At 47.6% G+C, this 26,428-nt stretch overlaps 1 protein-coding gene across 6 annotated transcripts in view; it reads left to right on the top strand.

Moving 5' to 3' along the window:
• The first annotated feature begins 8,923 nt into the window (after nucleotides 1–8,923).
• LOC143424087 (uncharacterized) overlaps nucleotides 8,924–26,428 on the top strand; it is a 496,432-nt gene continuing 478,927 nt past the window's right edge. For all 6 annotated transcript variants that reach the window (XR_013101878.1, XR_013101877.1, XM_076895902.1 and 3 more), the window contains exon 1: nucleotides 8,924–9,190. Coding sequence is in view for 4 of the 6 variants with exons in the window: in XM_076895902.1 (XP_076752017.1) it covers nucleotides 8,939–9,190 (252 nt within the window). In the remaining 2 variants the exon portion in view is untranslated. The remainder of the gene's footprint in view (nucleotides 9,191–26,428) is intronic.

Here is a 26,428-nt window from a genome sequence, read left to right as displayed (position 1 = left end):
CCGATGTGAAATTTGTGTTAATCGAGGCACGCCTTTACGGTGATACGCGTCAACTTTACCCGCTGAAAATTACTGATAAATTACGTCAATTATTAATACGTTTATTCCCTACGAAATTTCAAGATAATAATGTTTCAAATTCCGTTTAAATTTATGCGCGTCAATTTTCAAGAAAGTGGAAAAACCACTTTATTTTTTACAACTTTTCTCTTGTCGTTAACGAATATGATAAGTGCGTTCTGTTCCAAATGTCGAACAAAAGAGGGAATTACTTCACCGGCACGAATACACGTAATCTTATTTCTAATATATCACGACGAGAATAGCATTTAATGCTTTCGTGACAACTATTTTTAGCGTTTGCTTAAATAGTACACGAGCATTATAATTTGACCATTTTGTGCCTCGAACGGCCATGTGGTTTTAAATCATGCAACCAGACGCGTAGGCGCGTAAAGTGCGCTGCTCTAAATTACCCTCGATTCGTGGAGAGGAAAAGGGTAAACGTTGTATCAAAAATTTATTTAACGAACTGCCATCAACTATTATTATCTCGCTAAAACCATGACTCCATTATTGAATCATATTTCTCCCGTTTTTTCGCTCGACCGTTATATTGAATAAATAAAAATATGATTCTTGTAACAAAAAAAAAATGAATGAAATATAAGTTGCAATCAGCTGAATGCTTCCTGTACACATTTTCCGACGAAACTGAAATAGTACAACAGAGTTGGAAAATGATGCAGAAGTTATACACCCATCTTATTCGTACTTCTTCATTACCGCACTACTAATCATTGACCTGTACTACTGGCACGAACCAAGGAGTTCCTAATATTCACACGAACCGTCTTAACAAATGCAAACAAATTTCACCCATTAACAGCTCGCTTTCACAAACTATCAAAATATACATTACACACGACGAACACAAAGCACGACACCGTTATCATGCATGAACGTCAATCCAGAACTTATCGTAACACTTCGTTCCAACTGTAATCACGCGAACTGCGTGGTTCAGAGAGTCAGCTAATACTCAGAGCGGAACGTTGCGCGTTTTACATCGAAAGCTTTTAAGGTCGTTAACGAGACGTCTCTGTTTCGCTCGCTGGTAACAGTTCCCGTCCCGCGTCTCGTCGAGAGTGTTACAGTCAGTTTCAATTTCTGCGTGACTCCACGAGCAGCCGATCGAGTCGACGTCGAGGGCGACGGTCGCGGATGGCGTGCAACGCGCTGCAAGAGCCGCTGGTCGCCGGTTCTGAAATTGCCAGCCTCGCAGCCTGCCGCGAAAATCGCGTCGACTCGCGTTTACGCGCAATCGATGCGCTCGCCTAGCCGCAGCCCGGCGTAACGACAACCGGACGTTGCACGCGCGTGTCCACGGACGAACTCGCGAGAGGAGCAAGACAGAGAACGTGGTACGCGAACGGAAGGAGCGAAGAGGAGAGAAAGAGTGAAAAAGGGCGCTAGGGGGTGAGAGGGAAAGACGGAATAGGGGGTGGAAGGACACGTGAACCGAGCCCTCTGTCACGTACGAGTATGAGTGGGATAGGTCCGTACGATATGCAGCCATTTGCATACATATAGGGTCATTATAAATATACCTATTCCCTATATCCCTGTCTCTCCATCGTCCGGCCCATCAGGAGCAGAGGCGCTCGCAAACTGTCCGATGGCCCCGCTTATCCGTTATTGCGCTCGTCGCCTTCGCAGTCGCCACCTCCGCGGGTTCAGCCTGTTTTCGAGTCTCAGCGGACGTTTCGAGCTTTCGAACGAGCCTTCTCGTTTCCTCTTTTTTTTTTGTTCTTTCTCTTCTTTTCTATCGCAGGGATCGAAACGACTCGTATGCACACCGGTATACGTAGCAGCGGTTCGAACGGTGGGATTAGATGGGAAACGCTAAACGGAATGCTCGCGTCGCGTTGCTGCTAATACTCCCGGGCAAATAGCTTGAGGAGGATCTTTTATAGAGTTGAGATTAGATATTTCATTTCGAGATAAGCCTCGTTTTTGTCGGTGTTGCGCTGGTTTTACTGCCGCCCAGCTGAGAATGCCCCGCTAGTTCCGGTAGTTGCGAAGGTGTGGAATAACAGAGGAAACGGAGAACGGGCGCGATCAAAGGCGAACGGGTGTTAGCGAAATGGGAGGGAAAGCGGACTTCTTTATTCTTGTTTCGGCGTAAGAGTAGATTCCACGGCTTATATAGACGGCGAGGGAGAAATAAAATTTCTTCTTTGAATAGAAAATTATCCACTCGGTGGGTAGAATGTTAGCGACGTAATAATTAGGTATTTCATCCCTTCTCGCGTTGAGACCAGTAGAATGAAATTTTAAAAGCCTATGAATATCGTTATCGTGTTTATTTAACACACAGCACAGTTACCATTGGAAACACCTCGCAACAATTCCCGAAGAACGCGTCCAACGTAGTCACGATCACCACTCGTCAAACCCTGCAACAATTCCAATCAAAGTGTATCCAATGTCAGGATACTCACGGAAGCGGCGAAAGCAACGCGTCAAATATTTACGAGACGTCGATAGACCTTCCTGGTGCGAGTGAGACGGGTGTACGATCGCGGCGGTGAACGAGCAGTTTTCCAGTCTCCAGTGGGAATAAATAAGAATCATTAAAGGGCTTGAATGACATCGCGGAGGCGGCGACGAGCTGAGACGAGCGGCGACGCGCGGCGACAAGTGACGGTAACGACGCGCAGCGTTTCGAGTGACGTGTGAAAGGTTTCTTAATGGCGCGTCTATTTCCACCCGGCGCCTTTTTCGGCGGATGGACCGGGCGTGAAAAATACCCCCGAAGTCGGACGAGGGCCACGATCCTCGAACGTACCGCCAGCCACGTTCTATTAACATATTCCCCAGTAACGAGTGGTGTACTCTTTTCTACGATGCGGGGACGGCGAACAGGGAACAGGCCGCTATAAATGGCACCGCTGATGGGTTTGCGAGGAGCGTCAACGCTCGCGGGCCACGGTTAGGGGTAGGTGCGCATTACAAATGCTAATGGGAAGCGCATAGTAGATGTTCCGCATAGAATACATTACCCGTCTCGTTCCTCAGTCATTAGCCGTGAAAATACGAAATTTACCGGACGCAAAGTGCTCCCCGTGCCTGTCGTGCCTGCTGCTCGCGGTCTGTCCTGCGGGGTAACATCGACGACCCGTCGAAACCCAGAGACGCGGAGCCGTTAAACAGCACCGTGACGTTTTCTTCTGCTTCTCGCGGTTTTATTGCGCGTGGGGTGCGAAAGGAAGGCAGAGGGTAAGACAAGATTGTTGCGTGTGGTAGGCGAGTGGAGTTGTTGCCGTAAAGAGTGGAGGAGGCAGTCGTCATTTAGGGATGAATAATGAAGAGTGTGTGCTGTAAGTAGAGAATAGTTGGAAGTATTGCGGAAATTGGTGAGGGATTAATGTTTTAACGGCGTGTTTGGTATAGGTGCTGTGTTCGTTGACCGATCAGTTATTAGTTTAATAGTTTCGTTGAATATTCTGTTACTGGAAGAATATAGCTAATCGGTGATCAGTAATTGTCAATTGCAATACTATGAATTTTGATAATACGATATAATTTTAGCGGTGCGTGTAATTTAATCCTGGAATTACATTAAATGTCAAACGGCAAATAAAATCAGTATAGAACTCGTTATTCCTTCATTGGTATCACGATTAATACGAGTAAATCGGTCCACTTTCGAAGGTATCAATTTAACAGAGGTGATCGAGGTGGGGCATAATTAATAAATTCGTAGCTTTCCGCCGGCATGATTGAAAATACGAAACGTTCAAATCACAGAGCGTGTATGGGTGCCAGTGAATGGTCGGGCGTCGATGATTGCTTGATGGTCGATTGACGAGAATTCATCGAGGATTTAATTACAGGGATGCGCGTGATTTCTTCCACGACAATAACCGCGAGCAATTTTTAATTAACACACCCGACAAAGTGGACAAAAATGACGGGTGCCGATCGATGCCTCGGCAACCGCAGGCCTTTGGTTATTCCAGCCTCGTAGTCAACTAACGAAGATGGGGCAGAACAAATTAATTTGCTCCGTCGAAAAGTAAAGGATCGTTCCCCTTTTTATTTTACGCTTTGTTCATCGAAACGATTGGAATTAAAAATTTCTAGATACCCTGCAGCTGTGTATAGTTGGAATTGTTAATCTCCTGGCAAGCTTCCTGTTGTTAAAGCAAAAATGATTTCGAATCTATATAAAGGTATTGCAAAGTATCGGGACTGTAAATTGGAATACTATGCCAAAGAAGTCGTACAATATTTCTTTGGTATCCAAAATATAATATACATTTTTGATACAACATTTCGATGTACACTTCTGACTTAGTACAAATTTTAATTGCATAACGAAGCAAGAGCACACACCCTCGCGATTATTTATACCCAGTCCCTGTCCCGTTAAAATGATCGCCTCTCGGTTAAACAAGTAAAAATGGAAACAAGCAACTTTAATCAAGCATTCCGCTCGTTTCCGCGTTATTAACGGAAACCCGTCGAATTGCTATTAACGAGCCATAGATGGTCGATAATTTGTAGGAAATTTATTAGGCGAAAATCATAGGGAGCGGCAAGGAAAGGAAAGGACGAGGAGGAAGGAAAAAAAAAAATTAATAATTAAAAGCCGGTGCGGGTGAAACAATACCGAGAGCAGTAGCACGAACAGCCGTTTCCAAGGCCCGAGCCAGGGCGCTATGCGCGCCCTCGGTCTCCCAAACGTCCGATCTACCCTCTCTTCCACCACCTCGGGGGAACGAAGGAACGAGCCTGGCTCCCACCCGCCAACCAACCCCACTCGCCCCACCAGCCTGACGGGCCACCCCTCCAGTTACCACCGCCGCCGCTGCCGCCGCCGTCGTCGCCACCACCGCGATACATTGCGATACACGGTTCTTGTCTCCACGCTACCTACCTACGTGCAGGTCACAGCGCTCCAACGAATCCATAACTCGGCTACGCACTAGGCCACCGGTGCGGAATCTCACCCCGGTCGTGGAGCGTTTCTACCCGTCTCGTCCATCGTTCCGTCTGCGTCTCGGCCGTCGCCTGGATCATCCCCCCTTCAGCGAAGCCACGCTCGCTCGCCTTCGTCCTCGCGCCGACCGCAACCCCCGGTTGATCGTAAACACAACAAGCGGCAGGACGACGCACGCGTACCAACAGCCACGCTCACGGACCGGTTCGTTTTTGCCCCGTTCGACGCCGCGATCTCGATCCAACGGGATCATTTCCCAACGGGAGGAGGAACCGTTCTTCGACGGGCCGCGAGTGTCGATCCAGCTGGTTTAACCTGTTCGTTCGCGACGATTGTGAATGGTGTTACCGTGCGCGTATACGAGTGTACCATCCGGGTGTACGATACACGGAGGAGAGGAGCCGGTCGGGGCACGTGCGTCCGTCTGAAATCGCGAGATTCCGCCCCGCTGTCCGTCGGCTGGATGTTACGTTCGCTCGAGATCGGTCTCGCGAACCTTCTATCGCTCCTCGCGGAGACGGAATCGATAGACGATTGCACTGTTGTTCCTCGTGCTGAATGCGATAGTTGATAACTCTCGTTAACGATTTGCGCGTCGAGTCGCACACGGTCCCCGGAGCGTGGGTATAATTGTAAGTGGTTAGACGAAATTGGGAAGAGATTAGGCGATCGACGCGTGCAATTGGATGTTGATCGGTGTGCTTCGTGGTTGGATAATCGACGGATCCTCTGTGCGAATCGGGAGAAGAATTATCCTTGATTGGAGTGGTTCAAGTGAAATAACGTCCGCAAGTAGCGAAGACAATACCGCACTGATTTGATCGACAGGATAGTCGCCTACTCTTCCCACTGATCGCTCCTCGTCACCAAGATTCCGTTCGTTTTTACTGCATCGTAAACTCTCCGGACGTATCGTCCTGTCGCCGGTTCTACACCCGTTTAGATCCATCTGTCGACTAGATCATCGTCACGAGGAACTTCACCCGGGAGGAGCCAGTTGAGACGTAAATTAAAAAAACAGCAGCGATACTTGTGATACTTTCGTGAAGTTGCAACCGTTCGATGCGACGCGTGAAAAATACAACGAGCAAATAATCGAAAGATTGCGTGCATAGCGAGCGAAAGAGAAGAGAAGAAGGCTACCGGGTCCCGCGAAAGAGATATCGACGCCCAGAAGAAAGATCCAGCCCGCGACTGATGCGGCAATGCTCCAGAGGAAAGTAGTCGAACTCAAGGTAGTACGAGCCACGTGAAACTGGTCGGTATTTTGCCGGGCCGTGCCGCTCGTAGAGGCTCGAAACCCCCTGGTTTCCCGCGCACAGCACGAGTCGAGCACACACAACCACCCCGACCAACCAACCAACGAGTCTACCCACCGCCACCAGCCCCTACACACAACAACCCAACGAAGCATCCCCCACTCTGAATCGCACAACAGCCTGAGCGGAAGTGCTAGTCAGTCGGCGAGCGACCTTCCAACATTACGGGTTAGGTTCCCTCTTTTTCCACCCGTCGTGTCTTCGTCCTCGTTCAGAGGAACGCGAGGACGTGCTGCCTGATTACGCACGGTACACGAAGGGGAATAAGGACACGATACAAGAGGAGAGAACGTCTCGATAGAGATTATTGGGTTCGTTTCCTTAGAGCGAGAGGCCGCGATCCCTTTTTGCACCTTTCCACGACGCACGAGACGGCGATGACGACGAGCGTCCTCGGTTACTGATACGATACGTCGGTGCGAGGGTACAACGTGCAACGGACGAGGGTCTCGAGAGGTAGCGGGGACTACGAAGATACGATAATGCCATTCTGATCGTTGGTGACACATTGTTCCGTTCGCAAGGTGCGCTGTCGCGGACGTAGTGCGGTTTCGTCAGGATAGAACGTCGCGTACCGGGGCGACAACGTTCGCGCGATACGTTCCCGATCGTTCGACACGCGGGCGTAATATATCTGGTGAAAGCAAGAAGATAGAAACAGTGTTCCTAGTTTGAATCCGCGGACTGGGAAGCGGCATCGTCGACAGTGGAAGTGCTGAGCGAGCGGTACGGGTTTCTACTTTTACAAAGCTGGTTAAAAATACGCCGATTTAACAGGAAACGCTTATTAATAGCCGCGGGCGAACGGTGGTTTTCGACAGGCGCCGGTTACCGCGTGGAAGAAACAAGAGGGCAATCAATTGTGTACTTGTTGAACCGGCAAACCCGGCATCGCGTCTTTAATATTTGATACCGGCTCGCGTCTGTGACTCGTCCCACCGTATTGCACGAGAAACTTTCTGCCACCGATACAGGATTGTTAACGTCGACCAGCGGTAAACTTGTCGCGAAGGAAACGTTAACATTCTCTCTCTCTCTCTTTCTCCCTCTCTCTTTGTCTCTCTATCTCTCTCTCTCTCCCCCTCTCTCTCTCTCACACACCACTTGTATTTGTACCGGCAATACGAGGGATCGAGGACGTGCGAAGCTACTCACAAGTCGGACCACGTGGTTATGAGTGTGCATCGACCACGCCGAGAGTTTTCGACGCCTATCGAGGAAGACAATTAACCAGCGCGTTCCCATACACGAAAAAGACTGACTATAGCGATTTGTACTTATACACCCGCCTCTACCGATTTCTAACTTTGTACAAGAAACGTGTCAACGAAGTTCGAGGATTCGTGCGAGCATATTTATACAACGATAGCCAGCCACATCTGTTAAACGTGCAGGCCCGTACGAAGGGTTCGGTGATTTTGATCGTTCCGTTCGCAAGGACCTCGCCTCGACATTTTAATAACGAGGACAGTAGCCACGAGAGTGAGAAGCATCCGCGGTCGAAGTGAAGCGGCTGAAGAATCTAACGAGCGATCCGACAACGGTCGAAGGAACCTGAACGTGTCGAGGAAGATCAGCGACGATTAAAAGATCGCTCGAAGTCGGTCACCCCGGGTGAAGGTGCAGAGTAGCAAGATCCCGCCCGCAGGAGATTGTGAACTTAAACAGAGCCAGGTGGAAGTGGTCCAGTCCGGGTCAACGATCGGCGTCAGTAGGTCGTATCAGACCCCGCAACAAGGAGGGTGGGTGCAGTGGTGCAGTGGTTGCAGAAGGGCCAGCGAGGTTGGGGTGGCCTCGTCTACAGGCGCCTTAGCACCGAGCGCACCGGGCCCCGGGGCTGCGGTGGTGGGTTGCCTGGTTGGGGTGTACCCGTGTTCTCCCTCCTCCACGGGGCCCAGGGGCCCCCTAACTCATCACCTCCAGGCTATCCCGAGTCAGCAACAACCGATTGGTTGCCGTGCCTGTTGCTGTGTGCATAGCAATCACCAGCCAGCTTCGGTCCAGCTTACCAGTCAGCGGGGCGGCCTATCGCTGAGGGTAGCGAGGGTGGCGTCCACCACCTCCGTCCGAGCCGCCCCCTACGCCCACCCCCAGCACCAGGGGCTGGGGCAGGAGTGCAGGTAATAATAAATTCCTAAACATACATTCGTAGCTTCACTTCGACACGTATAGTACTACTCTACTACTACTACTATCACTACTATCCCTACTACTACTACTACTACTACTACTACTACTACTACTACCAGTACCACTAGCATTACTACTTCTACCTGTACTACTACTACTACTACTACTACTACTACTACTACTATTACTAGTACTACTGCTACTATTACTACTACCACTACCGCTACATCTGCTCCTACTCTGCTCGTCGTCGTCGTCGGCAGTGTTCGAGAGAAAATAATAATAGAAGCAAAAAAAAAAAAAAAAACAAACAAACAAAAGTACAATATAATAAAAAAGAGTACACGTAGTAGCACGTCGAAGTAACAAACACGGTTGATGGAGTAGAAACGAGTTATCCAAAACCAAAAACGCACGAAAAAGGTGTAGGGAGGAGACGGGGGCATTGGGTGGAGGTGGTGCGCACATCCTCGGCAGCCCGATGCTGTTCGTCCCGTTCACGGTGCCCACCTTCCCCGCGACGCATCATCAGACGACCCACTCTGCGCATCAGACGCATCATCAACAGCTGCAGGCCGCTACCCAGAATCCGGTCCAGCAGCCGCAACAGCTCACCCAGCTCAATCAGCTGAGCCACCTGAATCACCAAGGCATTGTACCGGCGACAACCAACCAGCCGACCATACACAGCACCAGCTGTTCGCCGCAGCAACAAGCAACGACACCGAACAAGGTAAAAGAACAATGTCACATCACTTTTTAATGCCCCTCTATTGGACACGTGATTGGGTCCGTACCCAACGCCGCTGCGGCAGCGTCGAGAGAACTTACGCGTACGGGTTTTTCCTCGGGGAACCGTGCCACGAACGCTATTGGGATTTGTAGGTCGTTTCTTCGTTCAAGAAGTGGACGATCGTACAGTTGAATTCTCATTCGAGATCAAATAAACGTTGCTTTATTTGATAACATCCCTTCTGTGGTAAAAATTTCACCGTTCCGGTATATGGCTCGCATTATGGCAGTACCACTTGAAGATGCAGCTGATAAAAATCGCAATCACATTAAATGCGTGTCCAAGGAACGAATTTCCGTGAAATTCCCCTTTTTATGCGCACTGCCGCAATATTTGAGCGGTTGTTGGGAATATGCGTGGACGTTGGAAGTCGCCATGCCTAAACTTCGTGCAAAGTATTTTGTAAAATACTCGTTGTACAGGAATGGTTTCCATTGTGCCGTTGGCATGGCGCCTCGGTGGTTTGATCGTCACGTTACACTAGAAGTTAATTACGGTTTATGAACTGTTTCGATATCACATTTATCACGGTTGTTTACCATTAGTGACAGGTTTAATTACGGCGATATGCTAAAAACGTACCGCACAATGCAGCGAAACGTTCGATGGATTTTCGTTTCGGTGCCCGGCGGAATATCGCACGCAACAATCCTCCAATCCATCATTGCTGATCGTGACAGTTAAAAAATAATGTGCGTGTCTCAATAGTCAGGACAGAGCCGTTTATCATCGAGTTACCAGAATTCCAGTTCGCTGATTTACATATCAGCGATTCAATTCGAGCCATTCAGTTAAACGTAAAATCGGAACTGACCAACTATAAATAAAATAACAATTCACTGCTCGTGTGATCTACTCTGTGCCTACACCGTTGCATTAGCCGAACTTTTCTACGCGCATTTATGGAAAATCTATGAACAATACGTATTTAGACACAAGTTGTGTTCTTATAATCGAAACATTATTCGTATATACCAGAAATTGTACAAAATTATAATTACTGTATTCGTAATTTAATACTCCTATTCAAAAGTTCCGCTACTTCGCACTTAAAACACCCCATAATTCCAATTTCAATGTTTCTTATCATTCACTGTGTTTTCATTAACGAAGTCAATACGAATTTGTTTCATTCTCAAAACATAACAACGTATGCCTCACTACAGACGCTCTTCATATTTGCATCCACATCCATGTACATCGTGTACACTTTATAGTTGTTCGCAAATTTTCCTTTCAAATGCATAAGCATACGCAGACTAAAATTATGACTCGTATACACCGCTTTGGATACTTCTCGTATTTTTTAATACTTCAATTACTCGAATAAGAACGCACAAGAACTCGCAGCTCGGCAATAGCTGACCAGCGCGAACCAATCACAGGACATCAGATCCTGCGTAGCATCGCATGGCCATCTGATCGTTAGCATGATCTCAGTGACGCGTCGCGGCAATATAAAGAACGTAATAACTCTTAATCGATGCCTATCGATGTACGCACACTCATCGTCAACCTCAACGACGACCAGCGTCTCCGCCGTGGCGCTCTTTGTTCTCCCTCAGCGTCCCTCGGTATCGCGCGGAGGAGCGTCGTATCGTTTCCTTCGTTCTTCTCGCCCGCGTTCCCTCGACGCGCTTTTATTATCCTGGCCGGGGTTCAAGTCAATTTTCTTTAGCGAGCCATAACTCGCGGGGTCGCTCTTCGGCTAGCGTCGTCGAGACACGCAGTTAGCGCGGCTCGCTACCGTTGCCAGCCAGCGAGAACTTCCTCTAATTCTTAGAGTCTGCCAGTCCGCGGGTGGCGTCTCTTTCTTCTTCCGCCGCGGCACACCAGAAGCCTCGCGACACTTTGCGCGTTGGCGCCGGCTCATCGATGGCCAGAAACCGGCATTTTACGTTCCGTTGCGAGTTATCAATTATTTAACGGGTCCTGCCCGCGGTGGCCCTCGACAGAGAGCCACGGGTCAATTGATCGCTCCATCTTTGTTCGAGAACCAGGCTAAATTAGGACGAACAAGTACGATCGAGTGTTTTCGCGGGTTGGAAAATTATTTACACGTGGAGTTCTATGGACACGACGGTGTGGAAGGGTTCCCGATGATTTCTAGAGGGAATTCATTATCGTTCCCGGATCTGGGGATCTGTTCCGTTTGAAACGAGGAGAACGATTCGTTCCAAAGGACTGAGGGCTTTATCACTTTGAGAGCATCTTGGTTATCGCGCGCTCCCAAAGGACGCGCCTTTAAACAATCGTAGAAACAAGTTCAAGGTGTTTAGCTTAGCTACAAGTTTCGTGTAACAAACCGATCTTAGAACGCGTCTACCCGTAGACGATATTAATATAAATTGTTTCGTGTATACCCAGGCGTACAGTTTACACGTGTAGCGTACGATACTGTGGTGTGCGTCAGGTATGCGGAGTTACGTGCACCCTGTATGAAGTATCTTCCAAGTATCTAACTCCACATGTAGCAGTAACAATGTAAAACGATTGCTCCCGTAACACCTCTCTTTAATATAAAAATTAGAAACCATCGATTGCTCGATCGAGTACACATCGCGATGACGATACGATGGTGGAGTAATAAAACGGTAATAAACTTATGGCGTAGTAACGAAGCATCGAAATAGTGCAATACATTCGATGAAATAAAATGGGGTCATAAAGATATGGACACGCACAACTTCGATTCTAGTTAGTTCAAATTACTCTCGCAAGTCGTCGAAGTGAACGAAACTTTCGGCTGCGTTTCCCTCCGACCGTACACCAATTGAGCCGGAAACACGGGACCAGCGCCGATTGTCAAGCGTGACTAACGCAAACAGGAGTAAACCTTTAAGACAAGGTGCAGTTTTCGTCCAATAAGGGGGGGGGGGGGATGAGAAGTTTGTAGGTGGGTGCTCCGCGGAAGAATGAAGAAGCGATAAAGAAGAGAGGCGGCGCGAGCAGGAGCGAGGGAATAGCAGAAATTCTAAAGCAAGGGAAATAGCTGGTAGAACGGCGGAGGTCCGCGTGGAAGGAGCAGGAAGACTTTGAGAGTTGTTCGCGTAACTTTATTAATTAAAGGCCGTTAGTCCTTGTTGCTCGATACATCTTATATACCTACCACGATCGTGGTTCTCCCATACAAAGAAGAACGGAAGCGTCTCGTCGTTCTTCATCTGCTCTGTCTTCGACGTTCTTACCCGCGCATATCGATCATCGTCAATGTCCACGACGGTAGTTTCCGATACGATCGTGGCCTCGCGTTATTGCCCCTCGATGGATCCTCCATTATTGTATTTAGCACGGCCACTTCGGATGCCTCCTACATCAGGGCACTGTCGAATCACTTTAAACAAGCTGTAACGATACAACCTTCAACCCAACGGTGTTCCATATCTTTTCATTTAACGATACATATTTAACAATGTCACCAGCTATTTCTTCATTAATCCTTGAATAAAAATTACTCCAATAGCTTGATAATGGGAGGTTCTCCTACGGTATTCACGCGCCTCACGTTCCTCAGAGCTACCGTTCCATCGTAGTCGCGAGGCGAAATTCAAACATAACTCGTAGCTGAAAAAACAGTACCCCGTTCCCTTGCTCTAGACGAGAACGAAGCTGGTGAAAGCCGTGGGCGTCGGTGGCGGCGCGCTCCGTTCGCGACTGCCGCGTGACCGTTGTTCGCGAGCAGTCTCCTAGAGGGGTGGAATTATTGCGGTTCGCCGGCCCGTTACGCGTCCCTTTTCTTCCTGGCCGCGTGCATTCTCTCCGGGGGCGTCTATTAACGTCGTCGCCGGCGAAAAACAGTACGCGAAAAAGTAATTACGACGAGGACCAGGGCCGGGGCCATGTAACCAACGGGAGAGAGGAGAGCGGCGGCCGCGACAAAGGACAACCGGTTAACGCTCGCCATAATTAGGAAATTGCTTCGCGCATGGTAAAAATGTATCGCGGGCGAAGAAAGCGCAGAAGGAACTCATTATGGGGAGCGATGCTTTGGGAGGGGAAGGGGGTGGAAGGAACGGGGTGGCAGAGGCGAGGACGGTCGGGAAGAGGCGAAGAGGTGGTAGAAGGACGACGATGGAAGGAAAGTTGGCTAGGCAGAGGTGGTCGGGGGTGGTTGGGACGGCGGTGGCGAGTGGGACGGGTAGTTGCGTAGCCGTTTTTAAGGGAAAGCGACGCGGAGGTTGCTCACGGTGGAAAGGAGCGAGGCGCGCGAGGGGAAGATCAAAGCACTGGAGATGATTTCATTACGACACGCCACTCGTCTACTACGTTGAAATATCAAAAGAGTGGCGGTGCCTCGTACAAGTACGGCAGTCGTCGGCTCGCGGCACCGGCTCGGGCGCGTGGAAGTTTTCTGCACAATGCTTTTCTTGTCAGGCCCGCGAAGAGAAAGGAAAGCCGGTCGGCTGTCGCGGGAAAGGAGCAGGACGGAGCGAAGGGAGAAACCCGCCGCACCGAAAGTAACCCTCGCCGTTTTGATTCCCGAGCCCTGCGCCTCCTCCACCTTCTTATTTTCCCTTTGCCCCGAGGGGAGGAATATTATTAGCTCAAGCTGCTGCCTATTGTCGAAATAAGTTCAACCGAGATATCAGATAAAGATACGCGAGACTAGCGCATCGGATTCGTCCGGTGCTTGCGGAATCCAGTTCTACGGGACGAGATCGTTCTGTGTCGCTTGGTCCTTCCGATGCATTCGGTGTGACTGCTTGCTCTGTGGTGGATGCTGACAGCGGCGCGAGGTAGAACGTTTATGGGACATCGAGAACCGTGATTTTTAGAGTCGCTCGTATCGTGGTTGTTGCGTATAGTAAATATTTTTTATTAATATTTATTTGTAAAAGGAGACTTGCTAGTTAAATTACAGCGTTGCATCTTGCTTGTCTTGATTCGTCCTCTTTTTGTATATTATTCTCGTTTCCATTAGTATTCGGTATCAATTAAAATTTTGTATAAAATGTTAGTTTGGAATTTATATAGTTTCTAGCAAGATAATAACTTTGATGCAATGAATTTTTAAATCGTAAATCCGAGTAAATCTGTGCAGTCAAGTTTGTTGAAACATTAATCAATTTACCAAAAAGTGGAATAATTCCGGCTTTTTTCCCACCGTTGCACTTTAATCATGAGCAATCAACATCGTAATTACGCAAGTTTAACAACACGTTTCGCTTTTAGTATTTCTGCTTTAGTACCACGTTTCAAGCTTCTTTTCTTAACGATGCTACACAGCTTCCTATTTAGACCACCCCAGTTAAGTAATTTCATTCACGATAATAGCGTTAAGGGCAATCTCAATTATTTTTCTACTTTTACAAAGTAAAAAATGGTATTTGTGAGAACAATATTCTAATGATTGAATTAAAAGCAAGAAGGCACAAGCCTCGCGATAAAATAAAACAAAATTACCGCGTAAAAAGCCTGCCGCATTTTTCGCATTAAGGATTGATTACTCCATTCTAATTTTCGATTATAGTCCAACATCTATTTTCGATCATTCCTTGAAAGAACTATATTTACTATCACAAACTTTGTCAAGTAAAACTATCAAATTGGATAATAATACACAGTTCACAGAATCGCATTGTACATAAATTTTCTGCGAATTTGATAAGAATCTGAAAATTGTGCGTCGTTGTCGTTCGACAAAGTTAACCACGTAATTAAGGGTGCGTTTCGACGCAAATAAGACACACACTCAGGAGCCACGTCCCGAAAAGGCGAGGTTAGAATATTTAATTTAATTATCAGCTGAAATAAACGGAATATAAGAACCTGAATTACATTAAATATTCCGGGCGTGCCGCGTGGAAGACCGGCCGGAAAAATATATATCCCCTCTCGCAGTAATTCCAGCCTTCCACACGGTACGGAGACGTACAGCGGCGGAATCGCGAAGGATTCTGAAGCAAACGTGGAAAGTTGTTACTAACTGGAAATATGATACTCGGGCATTGCCGAGAAGTGTACTATCGCCAGCCACGAACTCTACATATTACTCAACTTTCGAAGTTCCGGCTGTAGCGGTACCAACTGATAGCAGTTTAGAAAATAATCAGCCGAGCTGCGAGAGTTCTCTTCCTTTTTTCTTTTTTTTCTCTCTCTCCTTTTTTTTCGCGTGGGTGTGCGTACGTACGTACGTATGCACGTACGCGCGACTGCGTGACTAATCGCCTCTTCTTGGTGGAGCTCGTTAAACCCTTTGATCGACGAGCAAATTTTTCAGCCCTTCTGCCCTTTTCATATCCCCCCCTAGCCCCGTATTTCCGGCTCCTGTCCTACGCGATCGTTTATCGTTCGCGTCCTCCGCTTCGTCGGTTAACAATGAGCAAACGCGGAGAATTAAGGTGGTCGTTTAACAACGCGGCGCGTGAACAGCATTGGATCGTTGCACGAAGGCGGGATGGAAGACTTCCGGTTTAATCGTGGCTATGAAAGACTGTTGCTTTTTGCTTGTTGCTTTCTAAAGCACAATTTGCGAGCCCCGTAGCAAATTAGAGCATAATCGCGAACTTGTCAATTCACCTTCGTATACACACCATTGTATCAATCGTCCACTTTGAAAATGATATTGAGCTCAGTTTGAGAAATTCGCATACAAGACATTGACTAAGGAAGACACTGATATCGTACACACATGCGATGGACATGGCTTTCAATACAATTACCACGAGGTTCCAATCATTTGAACTCGATCCGAGGCAGCATTCGATGACCCACGAACTGGTCAGTAACTAAAACGAAATCCCCACAAAAAAGCCAGTCGTCGAGTCCCTGTAATGGATGCGATGCGACATAGGCCATAATAAAATTTTACAAATGAGCGTGGACCGAAACGGTGGCTTACCAAGAACGACGAGGGGTGGGGGGATCAGGAACGAAGAAAAAAAAAGGCGGATAGCAAAAGCGAGAACAAAAAAGGACACTCCGAACACAGCTACACGGCGGTGCTATTGTTAGTGTCTGCTCGTCTTCCACCTCCATCATTTCCTCCTCCACCTCTTCCTGCCTGCGTCTCCGGGCACCGTCGTGCTGCACTCGTACCGCAGATACAAACAAACAGCGGGTCATACAGGCGAAGTAACAAATGCCGGACATTTACATTTAGCAGCGAGGGTGGCCTTCTCTCTCCGTCTCTCCTGGCCCCGCCGGTTTTTCCACCCTCTTTCTCCTTAACGCCATTCCCGCGCCGTTCGGCTCGTTTGTTCCTCCGTTACATTCGCTCTCTTTTCGCGTTCCTTCCTCCCCTTCCCGCGGCCGTTCTCGCTTCCTATCCGCTTCTGCTTTTGTTTTTATCCCGCTCTGCCCCCCCCCCCCCGCGCCCCTCATTTCTGTCCCTCGCGGGTCCGCTCGCGTTCGACCAACGAAGCTGCGCGTGTGTGCAGGCCGCATTATGTACCGCGGCGGTTCCGTACAGTCCACAGTTAGCACAGCGTGCCGGCCTTCCTGGCACTTGCAAATTTTCCGCTTTTAAATGTTAATTTCTGTGTAATCGATGGTACTCGCTGGGCCGAGCTGCCAGCGCGCTCCGGCTGATACCCTCCTCCGCCATTTCTGTCCATCGGGGTCTCGCCGTCGTGGAACACACCGGACGCGGTTGCCCTTATTAAGCGACCAATCGATGGAATTAAAAATCCCTCGATGCACTTCGTTACGTAATGAAAATTCATCGAGTACACGTTCACCGATTCTAAGAGCTTTACGATGGATTTTTAGCAATGACGTATTCGTGCTTCATGAACTTGTAAAACTATTTAGCTTGAAGAACAGAATGCGACGGATTTGTCTCGTTCTGATTCTCGTCTTCTAGATTCCGCAGTTGATCTTTAAAATATTTCCCAACAGTGGCCAGTCGGATCGTGTGCATAAATTCTCTGATGCATTATGCACCATAGCTGTTTAATTACATCCATTTCGCTGGTCGTACAGCTCCTGGCGACCACAACAGCACACGCGGACGTATAATTCGGATGATACAATTTTCTGTATAATATTAACAGCCGTATCGTAAACACCCGGCCGAATTGTGACCAGTATCGATAAATATATCTATCGGCAATAATTGCCGCGGTGAAACGAGTATCGCACGGCTGATCTCTCTGTCGTTACGCATTCGCGAGCGCGATGGCGCGGGTTAAGTTCGAATAGCTACTTGCGTAATTGTTAATCGAATCAGCATTATAAGTGGAAACGCGACAGAAAATTGATACGGTACGACGTATGGAATAAGCCGGCGGGTATGCAAAACAGAGTTCTAGCCAACACTGACAGCCGACCTCCGCTCATCCAACGAATTACAGATGCGCGCCACCGTTGGTCTGGTAACTACGAGTGTCCAATTACTTCTTGTTAACCGTCCGATTGTCGTCCATCGCCATGCAGTGATACTTCTATCTCGAAATAAGCCGCGCTGCGGGCCAGTCACCGCCGCCGACATTCTGCTTAATATAATTACAAAGTATCGATCCTATCCGGTACTAGGCGGCGAGGGAGAGTACAGGACGAAGGACTGCTAAACGTTTTAACTAATGTCATTACCCAATCCTGAAACGTGCGTCCCATCCGTTACTCTTGCTGCGCTTCCCTCTCCTCCTTTTTTCTTTCTATTCGTGACCAGAATTTGTACTTCCGGCTCCTGAATCGCGGTAGAAGAGAATCTTATTTGGGATGTTCGCTCGAGCGATAATTGTTGGTTCTAATGCGAGTGTGCATACGCTTGAGCGTGAACATTCAATTTCGTACGAAGAAATAAAAAAAAAACTAGGAAGAAGCACAATCAAATGTTTCTGGACCTTAATTGCACGTGGTTTTTCGCGCGAGAAACTTTCTTCGCGTCGTCGAGGAATTCGTTGCTCCAGTGCAGCATCCATCGATGCACGCAGTCCTTGCAGCCATCGAAACGATCGGACTTCGCTCATCGACATCGCAGTTCGTAAAGCAACGATGGAAGTTGAAAACAAAGTGGCAGTACGAAATAAGGCGGCATAAAGCACGGCGAAGCTGTAGGGGGAGGGAGGCGGTGGTACGAAGGGGTAGCACTCGGGCAACACGCGAGGATAAGAGGGTTGGGTAGAGACGGACGGACTCGTTATGCACGAAACGCATTACTTTTATCTCGAGCAAGCCGAGAGTGGCGCCGAATTGCAATCAATTTTTTGTCTTTCTTTCTCAGCCCCACTCATCGCTCACCCTCCTTCCCATCGGCGTTCTCCTTCGCCACCCTCGGCCGCCGCGCTCTCTCCTTCTCTCTCTCATTTTATCCGCAGTCCACTCAGTTCCATTCCTTTTGGTTCCGTTCTGAACTGATCCGTGCCTGGCCTGGCCTGGCCTGGCCTGGCCTGGCCTCGCCTGGGCCGTGTTTCGTTCGTTCGTTCGCTCATTCGTTCAGGATGGTTGGCTGGCGTTACCCCGTGCAACCGGAATTTGCATCCCGAATCCCACTATTTGCATTTCAATTCCACGAGACTCTCGCCACCGCCGCTGCCACCGCCGCTGCCAAACGGCGGCTACAAACATAAATACGAATTCAAGGGTCCACGAATGGCTGTATCTCGCATAACTTCCCGAACGATTCTGTGTATCCTGATTAGGTCCGGTTACCGCGGACTGTGCCATTTCCTGCTCTACTTACGCGCGCCGCCCGGATTTTCCAGTTTCAGAAACGGAACCGGAATCGAATCGCTTTGTTTTTCATCCCCTTCTCCCCTGGACTCACGTTAAAAGGATGCTGTGAAACATTTGTAACATCGCCTTACGATTTCTATGCGATCTGTAGTTTTCACAACGCGTCGTTGCGACACGGTGAACACATTAATGCTTGCAACTAATTCATACCTGCATTGCATTTGGAACGTGCATGCAAATATGTATTTGCATCTTTGTTTTTTCAATTTGTGGTAGAAATAGAATAGTTACAATGACACGGCTGAAACATGTGCATTAAGAGGGATGATACTCTGAAAGTTTAGCAAAAATTGTACGATCTATAGTATTGTTATATGTAAATATAGCATGTATTTGCTTGTCTTCGTTTACATTTTAGTTAATAAAACATTTCTTCAAAAATTACTCGCTTTCTATGTACAATAAACACATATGTCCACTGTATACGTTTACATACGTCGCTATGTCAATATACACATACGTATGATTGTTATATGCTCAATACATAGCATGTATTACATAGTAATCAATTAATCGTACGCCAATAATCTAAATCACCCTTTCAAAGTGTGATAATTTAATTATTATTACTGCTTATTACGGTATTGTATCAATAATTAAATCAGCAGCTTATTTCTGATCAGCGGTAATTATTTCGCTAAGCAGTCTATTAAACCATACGTGAAAATAACCTTGTTTACGGCATTATGTAATCTTATTAAGGTATTGAATTTGCTCATAAATGTGGCTCGACGTGTCTACATTAATATGACAAATTCTGATAAACCGATTCTCCCAATCATTATATACGATTAGATCAAGTGTCTACATCCTCTGCTCTAGTGTCACAGTATCGTGACGGCCCTTTGACACTCCCAAAGGTGCACATTTCCTTCGACGTTTCTATACATACAATTTCCTGACCTAAGCAACTGAAACAGCGCGCTTATAACGTGGAATTTTGTGGCCACCACCTGGTCTCCACATGAGCAATGCTCTCTCCAAAGATGTAGAAGATTTTAAGGTGCAGTAAGTCTTTCGTATAATAGTGTAATAAGTCCTTAATAGAACAATTTGCGCCAGTTCGAAGCGCACTATTTTGCTTACTGTAGAGTAAGAGAGGAAAGATAGAAGGGCTGCTAGTGGATTTGTAGCGACCTTCTGACACTCGCTACTACAGGAACAACAATACACGCAGATTGCCGAAAGTTCACATTTCCTTCTCCATTTCAATATATACCACTTCTTGATCTGTCCCTAACATCCCCGCGACTAAGGTAGGGCCTGATAGATAGCCCTACTGATGAGTCCACTAGTAGGCCCAGGACGAAACGTCCTTCCACCTTTCCTCTTTCATTCGCAGCAAAACCGAAGCAACGCGCTTCAGACTCATCAATAAAGCTACTTAGCAGACCTTGCCTTGCGCGGGGATGTTAGGAACAAGCTAGGAAATTGTATATATAGAAACGGCGAAGGAAATGTGCACTTTCGAGAAATCATGGGGGTTGCTATCCCTTTCTGATAGCGAGTGTCGCGGGACCGCCACATATTCGTTCGAAATCTGTGTTAATTATTGCTCTCGTAACAATTCACAAGGATCAATCGAATAATAAAGAAGACGACAAATGAATTTTTAACGCCTGTTCTATACCCTCCAAGGATTATACTGTTCATCTTGATGGTGTTACTCAAACTGTCTATTGGCCGGAAAGTTTAATGGACACAATCCTGCTCAGGGTGCAACGAAAAGGAGTGATCTCGATATTACGACGCTACTCTCGTTCTCGTAATACTTTCGCGGAATTTATGTCTTATTTCCGGTCCGGTGCATCACCATCTCGCAGGAAGTTTCGCATTTTGCGAGGGGCATAATCCCCCTTCCGGCTGATCCGAAATTCCGCGCGAACACGCTCTCCTCGCACCCGGTTGGACACAATGGAACAGCGTCCGCTGAAACTGTCGGCCCCGCCGCGGCAAAAACGTTAATGCGACGTCTTCCCCAACGTGTGCGCCTCGAAGTACATCCGGTGATTTATCTACGCTGATACACGATAGTGGCCGCGTACACCGCATCAGTGTAACTAACCCCTTCACTCTGGAGAGCCCCTAAGGCGATGCTCTCTTCGACGCTCACGCTCGGATCGATCACATGTGCAACTCCTCTCCCTCCCTCTCTCTCTCTCTCTCTCTCACTTCATCAACCCGTTCGCGTCCCGTTGCTCTCTCTTTCACGTGCATCAAGTTGGTCGATCATGATCGTCAAAGGGTCGCTCACTCGTAATCAGTCGTGCGAGGGCTCACGCACGTCCTATCGCGACTATCGGGGTCGTTAACCCCCCACCCTCGAGCCGCTTCAACCCTCCGCCGACCGCCGCCTCCTTCACCATCGCCTCCTCGACCTCCTACACCTCTTCCGCCGCCTCCTCTCATCCGCCTTCGCCCAACGGTGCACGATCTCTCTGCAACAACATGCAGACCCCTCGTTCAGAGGCGTTGCCTGTTCTGAAACCCCGTTTCACGGGCAGCTGGATCCCAGGTGAGACGTGAACGGCCGCGCGAGGAAATACAGGGACTCAGCAGGAAGGAAAATAAGGCATCGTATCGTGCGGCAGGTATCCGTGCGCGTCGAATCACCATTCTGGACTTTGAATCATGACGCTTGCCTTCTTCTCGGCTACGTGCCGTAAGCCGCACCCTCCCCTTTTTGATCTTTCAGAACGGTCGTTCATCCGATGCAGCAATGATTAGAAAGGGTGGATCGCAGCGTCCATTACGAGCGTCGAAGGCGCGCGTAACGAAGTATGAATTATTTATATTTATATTTACATAGCCGCGTCTATATCTAAGAACAGATTTTGCATCGCGTTTCGCATTGCTGACTCGTAGTTTCGAATTCGAACAGGCGTTCGTAGAAAACCATCGAATCGTCGGATTTGTAACGAGTCGAAGAATGTGTTTGGATGATAGTATAAAAATTAATAGCTTGCGAAATTGTGGACGGCCAGTTTAGTATATCTTCTGCCGCCTCGAACTAGAGAACCCGTGAATGCTCGTCGGGCTAGAAAGGGACGTTATGGGTGTTGTTAAAATAGGTCAGAGAGTTTCTACGAGCGTGGTATAATTACGATGGCAATCAAAGTTTATCGTAGTTATCGGTCAATAATTAACCACATTATTGCTGGGTCATCAAATTCGGCTATCGCGAGCCATTAATAGCTCGCCAATTTAGGTCTAGCTGCAAATTTTCTGTTATCTGTGTAATATGGAGTTTAATTTGCTATTTGTTTCGTACTATCCCCGTCGGGCGTTTGTTACCGCGTTATTTTCGTGCCTTAATGATAGTTATAAATAGAGATGATTATGTGGAACGGGCGTTTAGCGGGCAGACGCGATACGAAATGGAAAATTGTATGAATAAACGATGACAGAGGACTGGGAACGTAGTTAATACAGTTGGATAGTGGTCGTTGCCTCTATACAATTTTTATTTCACTATTCCACTTTGATAAACAGTCGATGCTACTGTTTTTCCATTCTGCTCCAATTGGTAGCAATAAAATTTCAAAATTTCTGCTCGAAATCAACTGACCACATGGAACACTAATATTGAATATATTCCGTCGAATGTTGCAAAAAGGAAAAAAAATAGTATTTTACTCTTGCGACTTTGTCAGGCGCGTTCGATTTTGTCAAAGGGTTATTTAAGAGCCAACGAATGGAAATACACTGATTGCAGACACAGTCAGTGACGTAACACCTTTTTGTTCTTTATCGAATCGTTGTCAGGATAGAAATTTGACGGGTAAAATGGAAATCGAATGGGAGATAAAACGAGATGAACCGGGCGTAGAATAAAAGATATCGTGCAAAAGCGTTAATGTGAAAGACGAAGGCATTAAAGTTAAAACTGATACTAGGGGAAAAAGTTGAAAGCTCAGTTTTAAAATGTGAACGGGAAGATATTTTTCATTTGAACATTATTTTTCATGTAATTATCTTTGTACAGAGAGTAGGCAAAGAAATAACAGTAAATCGATAAATCAATAGTGAGTACTTTAATTCACGTTTGAACTATAATATCGTTTAAATAACAAATAAGAAAAATTTAGAAAATGAAATGAAATATCTGAGAAAACCTGTCAAGGAACACCCACCTATTATTTACCTTTGAAAGGTGAAAACTTTCTTTGAGAAGAGGTTGGAACTTTTTTATATAATAACGCGCTTCCATCGATACTATAAAAATTACTTCCACAAAACACCTTAAAAAACTTGCAACGTACATCGAGGAAAGAACGGAAGGCGTTTAGCATCGAAAGCATCTCGTGTGTCGAACGCGTAACTGGATTTCGCATACGATAGCATTAGCAATTTCCGGCGGACGTCACTGGTGCATTATCGCGAAGGAGCAGGTGTACACGATCGAAAGAGAATTGCATTCTTGATCGTACGCGTCGATTGAACGCGAAATCCTTGACATATCGGTTACACCGAAATTGGTAGATCAATGATCGCTGTTAATCACGAAGGTTACGCGGCTCTCGTTACTAATCAATGTAATGGAGCACGACGAGCATCTGGCATAACAACGACGATGCCATGGACCACTGTAATTGCTTTGGCTTGTTGCTTATATATGTACATATATAGAATGCGCCACTGGTACCAGAGACACGTTATTATTGTAAACATGGCCACGGCTGTCCGGATTGGGAAACAAAGAGGGTTTGGTCAGAGGGTATCCGTTTCGCCTCCACCTGGTCTCCTTTACGGATCTGCTATCCGCTGGGCGTCTTTGGCCATCTGAATTTGCATTTCATATGTACGGATCGTTCAACACAACGGGATGAAACGAACCAATTGAGCAACGAGCAAAAGGATTACTCTTGCAAGAATTTTTTTATACCACACATACGATTCAGAAAAATTGGAAGAATTTAAAAATAAGCGTTCAAACGTATAATACTGATTAATGTTATGGTTGTATAAAAAATAGTAGTAATTATTTCGATTGCCTTGCAAATTGGCAAGATGGTCACGCCAACTCGTCCCATAGAATTGAAAGAATCTCTCGATTCGTTTCTAGAAGTATACGGAATCCTGTGAACGAGAAATTTGCTCGCGCGAACCCCTAAAAAAGGGTCGTAGGGCGAGAAAAGAACAAACGTATCGCGAGATCTCTCATTGGCTTCCTTCACCTCTGCCCTTTTGCAGCACGAATCGGCGGCGGTGTCATTAAAACCGGAGCAAAGTGAATGGCAAACAGGGATTTGCGCGTGTTTGAAAATATTTAAAACTTCTCCCGGCAAAGTTTAATTAGGACACGTTCCTCTGAAGTTGGCTGAATTATGCTTGTACAGCGCTTAGCAAATATTACAGTGTACAATCCCTTCATAAATATTCCAGAGCCGCGATAAACCGGCATGTAAGCTCCTTCGATCAAACTTAATCCAACGGCGGACCACAAATTACCCCGGCATTAATTAATTCGCACGCACACCCCGTGGAAAAAGAAAAGGTGGCGGCGGCTGGAGAAGGGGTTCGCTCGCCATTAGAGAAACGCACCGTCAATAAAAAGTATTTTAATCGTACGCGTCAAGTCGCGGGAGCCGTGGCGATGTGACGATCGCACGCGATCCACCGCGCGGCTTCGAACGCGAAAGTAGCGATCGTCGAGCGTACGTCGGACAGCGGAGCGTTCGAGCAATCGAGTTTCCTTCGACGCGGCTCGACCGTTCGCGAGTTCACGCGCGACACGGCTACCCTTTGCCAGCGAGATATATTTCCTGGTTTGCGAGAGGATCCGATGTCTCCTACGGGACTGGACTGTAACACACCTGCTTGCTCCCAAGATGGTCCTAACAACAATACCGGCTGGAAACTGGCCCGCCCAAACCCCCTCGCTTCGGATGGCTGGCGTTGCGAGCCGGTAAACTACCCATAGAAACGCTAAACTCGGATAAATCACAGCCAGGCGCTGTGAAGAGAGACTCGGCGCGCGCGTTCATTAAAAAATTGATCCGTCCGTTCGCCATTGAATCGGGCAACGGCGGCCGGGAGCAGCAGCTGGGCTGCGTGACGGGGCGTACGCCATGGGAATTCCATCGAACGCGGCCGTAATTGGAAACTGATTTGTATTCCGAGCTTTAAGATAATCACACGTTGCAATAGGTGCTCACGCGGCAGCTTCTAATTAATTGCCGACCCTCCCCCCTCCCCTCTCTGCGCGCGCGCGTATCATCTGTAATTGTTTATACCATCCTTGCTTTAATTATTAATTAGGGCGGACAGGTCGTCGAGTAAGTATCGTTTAATTGGATACGTCCATGCCTGACGTGATCCACCCCGCGGGTGCGAGTCTTGCAGAATTCTGTGTACTAGAGTAAACCAATTAATAGCCGATGTTGGCTAGGATTTTTGTGAACCAGCTCTCGCCTAACGTGCAGGCGAAACGTGGCTGAATCAGCAGAGAACGGATGTATTTAGGTTATCGCGTAGCCGAACGTGTATCGCGTGTACCACTGTACGTGATACGCGTACTCTGATGCATTTAAGGGAAACTTAGATATTAACGTTAGAGTAGCTCTTTCAATAATTCGTTTCTAAATATTCGAAACGATTTTGATTCTTAATCAGCCACGAAGAGCGCGTATCTCGTTTCTACATGAACTCCGTCATCGGACGACGGACGACGGACGGCAGCGGTGTCGAAATCACACTTTTCCAGGCGTCATTTCAGCAAGTAACCTGCAACAACCCGATAATAGCCAGGCGGAGATCCGAATTTATTCCGTCAGCGCCCAGTTGGCTTTTAGCGTTCAATGATAATAGGATAATCGATGAAACTGTCACCTCTGTACAAGAGGCGCACCGATAGCCGGGATTCTGGTGTATTTCAGCGAGACAAACCGAAGCCACAGTACGCAGCGTTAAATAATTGCTTGGTATCCGTTCGATTCTCGAGGGTGATTCGAATGGCGGGATTGTCGATGGACCGGGGTGAAGCGAGGCTGCTCGAAATGGAAAACCACGAAAAAAAAAGGAAAAAAAATTGAAGCAACAAAGAGACCGTGCAGAGGACCGGTCGGTTGGGCGAGAGAGGCGGCGAAACGGGAAAGAGATCGACGCGGACGTAACTGCGGCGCGATAGAGCGAGAGGGGTCGAAGGGTGGACGGAGCGCGGGCTGGACCGCCGGCGAGATCGGCGATAAACGAATCAACGATCGTCAGCCACAGGCTGACCGCCGACCGCGCCCCGACGCTCAGCGCCAACGAGAAATTGAAAATGGAAATGTTTAATTGCCCGAAAACACGATGCCGCTCTCCACCGCGTCGTTTTATATTTTTCGCCACTTCCACGGTGTCGCCCGCCGCTCACCGTTTGTGTGTTTTACCGAAGGACCCGCTTGTTTATTACGGGGGTTACCGTTTTGCCGCGGCACCCTCGACAGGATCGCGTTCCTCGCCGTTATAATTCCGACACTGTTTGCTTAACGATAAACGTTTCGAGTATACTTCGAT

This window comes from Xylocopa sonorina, chromosome 5, assembly GCF_050948175.1.
Source record: "Xylocopa sonorina isolate GNS202 chromosome 5, iyXylSono1_principal, whole genome shotgun sequence".
Classification (NCBI taxonomy): domain Eukaryota; kingdom Metazoa; phylum Arthropoda; class Insecta; order Hymenoptera; family Apidae; genus Xylocopa; species Xylocopa sonorina.
Note: the sequence above shows the minus strand (reverse complement) of the source record. Positions and strands in the feature narration are given on the sequence as shown.